The sequence below is a fragment of the Primulina huaijiensis genome, chromosome 2 (assembly GCF_012295235.1).
Source record: "Primulina huaijiensis isolate GDHJ02 chromosome 2, ASM1229523v2, whole genome shotgun sequence".
Classification (NCBI taxonomy): Eukaryota; Viridiplantae; Streptophyta; class Magnoliopsida; order Lamiales; family Gesneriaceae; genus Primulina; species Primulina huaijiensis.
Genome location: NC_133307.1, coordinates 31249249 through 31257489, shown reverse-complemented (window position 1 = coordinate 31257489; position 8241 = coordinate 31249249). Strand labels below are relative to the sequence as shown.

The 8241-nt window shown below is 36.7% G+C and overlaps 1 protein-coding gene across 1 annotated transcript; it reads right to left on the bottom strand.

Moving 5' to 3' along the window:
* Positions 1 to 2721: 2721 nt before the first annotated feature.
* LOC140971639 (phosphatidylinositol 4-phosphate 5-kinase 1) lies at positions 2722 to 6504 on the bottom strand. Its single transcript, XM_073433995.1, has 8 exons — positions 4873 to 6504; positions 4615 to 4779; positions 4258 to 4423; positions 4062 to 4172; positions 3786 to 3979; positions 3567 to 3697; positions 3387 to 3480; positions 2722 to 3228 (listed from the first exon to the last, which is right to left on the bottom strand). The coding sequence occupies exons 1-8, from the start codon at positions 6075 to 6077 to the stop codon at positions 2919 to 2921; spliced, it is 2376 nt and encodes a 791-aa protein (XP_073290096.1). The 5' UTR covers positions 6078 to 6504; the 3' UTR covers positions 2722 to 2918.
* Positions 6505 to 8241: the final 1737 nt, after the last annotated feature.

Genomic DNA, 8241 nt, shown 5'->3' with positions numbered 1-8241 from the left:
TATATATATAAGAAGAGACGTGGATGGATTATTTCCCGTATAAAATGAGAGAATACAAATCGTGAGTTTTAATTGCGAGAAAGCGAATGTGTTTTATGACAATGGCTGGATATGCGTGTACTAAATTAAATGATTCTGGCAGCCCATGCACTGTTGGACCAAACTGAAATTTAACTTGCACAAAATTTTATCCTACGTTAATATTGATTATATATTACTTTTAACATAAAATATAGTTACTGTTATATATTTTAATTGTACAACCCAAAGATCACGTGCAAATAATTGGCTTTGTAAACAAATGAAAATGAGGAATTGTAATTGATAAATATAGTTTCATTTTGGGCAACTAATTTAGTATACACACATTCAGTAGGTAAGATTGTCTGACTTTAATTTTTTTTTTTACAATAAAAAAAAGAGATAATTTAATTAGGAATTGTTGAAAAACTCGTGCTTTCAACGCGATCGGGATGTTTTATTATTTAATTTATTAATTTGGTTGCAAAATAAGACGACTCAAAATTTTTGAAAAAAGAAATAATATTCAATGCAATAATGTCAAAGCGTACCTAACAAGATTAAAAGTACAAGAAACAACCCAAATGCCAAAGTAACCCAACCGCACATATCTCGAAGGCAAAGTTACAGAACCAATGCTTAATACCAATTAAGTAATATTTCACAATGTAATTAATTTCCCACTTCATTAATAATTTTTTTTCCATATTTATATATTTATTATTATATTGTAATTGTAATTGTAATTGTAATTGTACAATATTCACACATATAAATAAATTGTCAGCTGACATTGACGGCTGGTCGCCTGTAAAAATTAATTTACACAAAAAAGTTAAAAAGGTACGTGCCAAATTGGTGTAAAATCAGTGGTCCAATTGCATGCAAAGCATTAATTAGGGTTTATATAATATAAGATAAGGAAAACTTTTGCATTTATTGTTAAATCAAATCCAAGATCCTTTGGTACCTATAAATAAATATACTACATGCAATGCCTGTTTTGTAAAACATCGACCCAATATGGTTCTTTCTTCTTTCGGGAGGGAAAAGTTTGAATCCTCGACTTGTTTTAGTTTGCAGTAGCAATATATATGGTTGCTCCGCTATGTTTTTATTTACATTTATATCGGATTAAATATTATTTTATATGTGATTCGAATTAAAAAAAAAATTATTTATCTGAAACAATAAGAATATTTCACGAGACAATGCTAACTTGGTAATCGGGTGATGACAAATCACAATATGTCGGAAACTTGCATTTTTAAAGCTTGAAAAGAGTCAAAAGACCAGGTTTCTCTAGAAAAACAAAAAAAAATTATGATTGGCCTGGGCCAGATTCATTATATATTTTATTGAATAATTCTACGTAGAAATGGGAAAATTTTAAAATTAATAATATTTGTATAAAATTATATCAAAGGTTGTTGAGTTTAAACAAGCAAGAAAGTGAGTGGCACGTTATATTAGGATAACATTTAATTTGACCATTAGTCATAAAAACATGTTATTATATTTAGTCATAATAGAATTTGACGATTGACTTCACGCTCTCTTTTATTTTATTTTATTTTTTAAAAAATTATCTTTATAAAATAGTAAATCTTTCATAATGATAGTCGTTTCTACATTGATGACATCGCTTCTTGATACCCTACTCGATTCGTTTAGTCATCAATTGTTCGATATCACGTCTACACATTTTCATAATGACATGCATAAATCATCACTTGGGCCAATCGAAATTGTAATTAGAATCACGAGATTGTATCTTACTAATTGATTGATTTTAGCCATTGTTGAGGTGATACATATAAATATAGGATGAGCCTCGAAAAAGAAGAGGAAATGCATATCAGCTGTCCGAGGTTCTTGTATTTAACACTATTCTAAACAACATAGCCATAAAACTTGGTATATTCTCAACATTTGATGATAAAAACAAGATGTGCCAATGCAAATTTAATTTAATTTAGCTTTCAATTTGGTCCAAGGAAAAGGGCAAGAAAAGGAAAAGTATTGGGGGATTGCAGAGTGAGACAGACCCATGCCTAGGATATCTCAGCTTATAGACAACAGTAGATTACCCTTTCAAACACAAATAGGTCAAAAAAGAGCATACTCTGTGTATGAACCAACTGGGTCCCCCAACAATCTTAATATACTTTGACCCCAACAGTAAAAAAACCAAACCTAATTGCCCCTTGCTCCAAAAATATCTTGAAGTTCTTAATCTGACACGTGGCAGTTGTATCCGAATGATTAAAAAGGGAGAAAAGCTCGACTTTATTTTTTGCTCGAGAATTTTGAATAACTTGAGGGAATCGAATGTAATGTAAGTTAAAAGAAGATGGTTACTAAAATAACAGCCATCTTTACCATTTGCCTTTCTCTGCTTTTTATGTGTTTAATTTTAATAGAATTCTTACTCAGCTTAGCTAACCATATGGCCCCCCCTCTCCCTCTCTTTCTTTCACTCCTAAATTAAAGCAAAGTAAGCTGTACTCTCTCTCCGGAGTACAGAGAAAGAACGAGAGCGACAAGAATATGTACTTAAGATTAAAGAAACATTTGTGGGGTGTGGTGACTTTCATGTCAACAACTTGGAAATCTAACGAAAATTTTTTTCATAATTTCTCTGCTTTTTTTTGCCCCCCTTATAAGCTATACATTTCGTTATTCAATTCCCCGATCCCATAATCTAAAATCTCTCTTTTTTCCTTGGGCGCCTGCCCATATGACCATATCTTTCAAAAGAACACAAAAATCCAAGAATTTGGTTGCTTCCACTAATGGCTGATCCCACAAAATTAATCCAGCCAGCTCCCATTGATGGACTCCATGATTCAATGGCGAATCTTAGGACTACCTTTTGATTTTATCTAAGGGTGTTGTCACCTTTCCTCGATGAATATTCTTCCAATAAAATCTCGGAATCTTTTGGAATATTGTTTAGGGTCGACCGCCGAAATTGAGGTAGAATCAACCTGAAATGATTTGTACACATGCTCAAGCTTCTTGCTGATATCGTAGTCTTGTAAGATGTCAATTATTCCAAAGTAGAGGACCACTTCGTAGATTTCACCGCTGTGCGAAGGTGTCAAACTGCTAAATCCACCGGGAGAATATTGATCGAAGTCACTCTTACGAACCACACGCTGTGCTCGTGCTGGCATGTTGGCTCCAAGCCTGATCAATGGTTTCCTGATGAAACAACAAAATGCAATAGCCGTCTCAGAAATTTGTCGTGTTAGTAGATCGAATATAGGAAGGACTAACAATTTCGTCTGGACTTGCAATGATTCATGATTCTAAAACCAGACTGGTCAAAGATTGAATACAACATGGCTTGAACTACATACCTGCCAGCTAAAATCCGATCCATGTCTTGTAGCTCGGCTTCAAGAAACCGACAGCCTCGCATGAACTTTTCATTTCGGAAGGAATCGTTCCTACCTGAGGAGAAAATAAAATTTATTCAGTAAAATCTTCGAAAGCCGCCAATGAATTTTTCAATCACGCAAGTGTCTGTCGATACATACCATTGCGCATTAGAAAAGGCGACAACCCCATTTTGTCCCCGGTACTATGGTCCCGAAAATGAAGACCGACTAAGAGGCTATAATCCATGATTCCCTCCGCCTCTAAGAATTGGCAGTCCCGATCAATTTGTCTGCAAATAAGACTATCAAGTTTAGGAGAAGTTCAATATGGGGAAAGAGAATAATCAAAGGCAAACAAGGGATGCAAAATATACTAACTTGATTACTTCTTGATACCAATTGGTTTGTAGCCGGAACACGAAGTTGAGGTCAAGGTCTTTGAGAGTTGTGGTCTCATCAATCTCTTCCTGACGCTTATCAGTGGTGCGACCATGGGATGATCCTTTCAAGTCAAACCTTCTATGAATTCTGTACTCCGAGCAGAACAAATTTCCCATCACAATGAATCGAGTCTGGTACGCCATTAACATGAATTACTTGTTAGGTAAGAATCCGGGAAATAATCAGATATTGAGTTGATGAACACGTACACACCTTGACGCCGCCCACCGGCTTGACACAGTGGACGCCATAAAACTTTGTGACCAACGAATTTTCGTAGCGACAGACGTGCTGATAATAACTCAGAAGCATCTTAACAAGAACCTGAAGAAAAAAAAACAGAAAACCTAAACCACTGTTAGATTCAACGTTTTTAATCTTTGACAACTCAAGGGATAAAGAAACCAACCTTGACTTCGGATTTTTTCACCGTCTTAATCATAAATCTGTCATCTTGTGTCAGGTAGAAGAAACTTCCACTCTTTCCCGGAGATGAAAGCTCCCTTAGAGCATCATTCCCACAAATGGCTAACATGTAATCCGCAGGATCTACTTGAAATAGCTCCCTTAAATGTCTGATATAAAAAAATACACACCATTTTAGGATGCGAATCCAGCAGGAAGCATTGTTAAATATTGCAAAAGATACTTTAATCAGATAAATTATCATTTCAGTCATGTAGACAATAATAAACATCTATCTCCGTGTATCAAGAATTGCATTCTTGGTAAAAATCTACCCACCAAATAGAAGAAGATCAATTACCTAAACACCACAGGACAATAGTCCTTCCACCGAAACTCCGCAGACTGATGAGGAGGAGTGATTTTCGATCCTTCGGGAGGAAAACGAGTCATAAACTTTTCCTTAGGATCAAAATCGCTCTGTTTAAGCTTGCGCACGATCTGAGCATGCTTTCCCACAGAATACCTGAAGCAAGCAATTCAACACATATTCTTAAAGAATGCTATAAAGAAACAAATCCCCAACTCATTCCAATATTTGCTATAGCTTTCTGTGTACCTTATACCCAACTGGAGATTGAGCATCAGATCGTAATTCTTGTGGCCTTTGGATATAGTCTGTCCTGGCTTCTTCGCATCTCCTCCAAAACAACAGGGATTTCTGCGAAACTGCTTTATTATATCGCGATCCAACGCAAACCCATCTTTATACAACATCGAAGCCTCCATATTATCAATAATATCACATGTTATATCTCCAGCTTCGCCATCGGATTCCCATATGCAGATTCTGGGGAAAACGCGCTCTGCCGTCGCACCAGCATCCACAGAGGACCGCTTCCTCCCAGCACCACCCCCGACCACATTATTCAGATTCTCCTCCCCAACCACATGCAGCGGCGCCGACAGCTTGTTACATAAATATCCCCTGAAATCTTCTTCATTCTGCTTATTGGCATTGTGAGAAGGGTAGAAGGTACCGTTCAAAATCTGGGTTTGGTTACTGTTTTTACACGAATCGTCCGACCAGAATCCGATGTAACAACTTCCATCCGGCCAAGTGAAAACCCCATGTCCTTTCGGAATCCCGTTCTCCCAATTCCCATCGTACCTATTCCCATTGTTCCATACTAAAACGCCTCTTCCATGGATCATTCCACTCTTCCACTCCCCAATATACGCATTCCCATTTCTCCAAACGTACCTCCCTTGCCCGTCCTGCAGATTCTTCTTCCACTGCCCTTCGTAATAATCTCCATTACTATAATGTTTCACCCCGTAGCCATGTTTACGATCTCCGGACCACGAACCTTTGTACATATCTCCATCTGACCCGATAAAAGTTCCAGTACCCTCCATCCGACCCGACTTGAATTCACCTTCAAACGTCGCGCCCGAAGGCCATGAGAACTTCCCGTTTCCACTCGCTTTCCCCTTCTTCCACTCTCCTTCATACATACACCCGTCTTTCCACAAGTATTTCCCCGATCCGTGTGGCGTGTTGCTTGAGAACGTTCCTATATACAGATCCCCGTTTGGAAGGTGCTTCTCCAGGATATCAGCTGCTTCGCTGTCGGAAATCGAAGTGGGTGTCACTCTACGGGCGGTGGCTTGAGATTTGCTTCGCGGGATTATGAAAATTGATCTCGGTGTATTGGTTGTGGTAGCATTACCAAGTAATCTCTCCTCTCTATTTAAATTTTCCTCATTCAATTTCTTTCTGTCATTTTCTATTGGCTTTAAGCACAAAAGTGGCTCAAGCATTTTGCTAGAAGTAAAACGAGAAGTATTGTACGTATATTGGGAATTGAAAAGCCTAAAAATCGTTGGTGTTTTCTCATTTAGCTATGGCCGGAAAATCCAGTTCCGGCAGCATTTCTCCGACGTATTTCCTCCTTCGTCCCACTAATTCGAACAAAAAACGAAGAAAGGAAGAAAAGTGGTTACAGTAAACTTGCGAGGCAAGAATAACCAAGAATCCCAGCATACAAGAGGGTCGAAGGAAGGCTTGCAGAGAGGAAAAACAACAAGTAGATAAATAATAATAAATAAGAAACTGAAAAGTCCGAGGAGAGAGCGAGAAATGGAATGTGAACGAATGAACAGTGCGTGAAATGCGTGAGAGAGAGAGAAGCAGCACAAGAAAAAAGTGTAGGCGAGAGTAATGAGCCGGCATTGTTTTTGGACTGTTTAAGCTTTACATAGGAAAACGTAGATGTAATACATACAACCTATGCATACAGCGTACACGTACATGCTCAAGGAAATGACGAATATACCCTTACAAGGAGCTGCAAACAGTTAGTTATCCAACGGAGAATATATCTTCCTCTGTTTCATTGTGAGGTGACGATGTCGCCTAGGAAGTGAAAAGGGTAGTATCAGTCAAATGAATGCCACCTGTTTTGTTATTTAATTGCAAAAGTACCATTCTTGTGGATTTGTCTCTTTTGCATCGTGGTCCCTGTGGGCTGTGGAGGTGAACTATCAATGGTCGACGCTTCTTAAATTGCTTTGGTGGAAACGCGCTTTTTTCTTTTAATTTTAGTAGATAAATGCGACGCTAATTAAGGCAGTAGCCTATAATAAACCTTACCTTTAATTATAATAAAATAATCATCATTATTTGTAGAATCCAAGTTTGACGAATAAACAAAACTCTTCATAATTTAAGCTTCAAATTAAATAAAAGAAAATAATTATAAATCCATTTTTTTTGTTATTGTGTAATTAAGATGATTATATAATTTGCTTTAGATTATATCATATGGTTTTTATTTAATTATTTTGTTTAGATTTCTAAAAAAAATCTTATTTTCTTATCTTCTCATTTTATATCATTAAAAGAGAATTTCTATATCTTAATTGATGGATGGACTTGATGCATCATTGTCCAATCAAGGATTTGAATAATACGGCTGGTCAGCTAAATAAAATAAGTCTAGCAGCGGCAAATTAGATAAGTGCCACCTGGAACTAACTTGGCCAACTTAAGAATATATTTTGTGATATGGAAACAAAAATTCAAAACTTACTCCCAAACCCCAAATGACCTGTTTTTATTTTTAAATTCGATTAAATGAAACTAATATTGAATTTTTGTAATGGTTCTTCACCAAAAGTGCATGAAAAAAATATTGAAGAGTAGTAGTGTTAACTGAAAATAATAATAATGTTGTAAAGGTGTCGACCAGTTAGATATATTTATTAGGATCCGACGAATTTGTTCTCAAATACCATTAAATGTCTCTGTGAGACTTGGGTAGATTCGACGGGGCAGGAATATCAAATATTTGGGGGTCATGATTTGACAACGGCAGCAAATATTTATGAGCGAGCAGGATACGCTTTATGATCTATTTGCTCGGGACTGTAACGGTTTGGGTCATGTTGAGAAAAAAACCAAGACAGAGCTCGGGTCAGACTATATCTCGGGTCAAAGGAAATCGACCCGAAGAAAAGTCGTGAACACTCCATTAATACACAATGTAGAGCAAGCATGGGCCCACTGGGTCACCCGATTTTGTAGTGGATTGCCCACCCATAATTAGAATTTGGACAATCGTGTCTGCAAATTGTCGGTATTAGTCAATTTCTTACCTCTAATCAGCAAATAAATATCTTTATCAAGAATTTCTCGTATTGGTAGCAAATACAACATGGAATGTAAAAGATTTCCCAACACACATTTTAATTTTGGGATTTAGAACTTTAACCTTGTGCTGATGTTGTCTCGTTATTATTGAGGAATAATACATTATAGATCCACTAGTTTTTCGTTGATGTGTAATAAAAGCGATAAAAAAAATTATGAAATTGAATATCTATAAATTTTTAAGGGGTATTATAATTGTTCAGAAAATTGCATAATCTTCCAAAAAAGAATACATAAAACTTGAAATTGGGGGGGGGGGGGGGGGGGGGGGGG

What these genes read in the sequence shown, in the direction of transcription:
- LOC140971639 (XM_073433995.1), bottom strand. Translation starts at nt 6,077, where the DNA reads ATGCTTGAGCCACTTTTGTGCTTAAAGCCAATAGAAAATGACAGAAAG. An exon ending in TGGTATCAAGAAGTAATCAA is followed by an intron (nt 3,698 to 3,785) that starts GTTAGTATATTT and finishes TCTTATTTGCAG; the next exon opens with ACAAATTGATCGGGACTGCC. An exon ending in GCCTTTTCTAATGCGCAATG is followed by an intron (nt 3,481 to 3,566) that starts GTATGTATCGAC and finishes TTTTCTCCTCAG; the next exon opens with GTAGGAACGATTCCTTCCGA.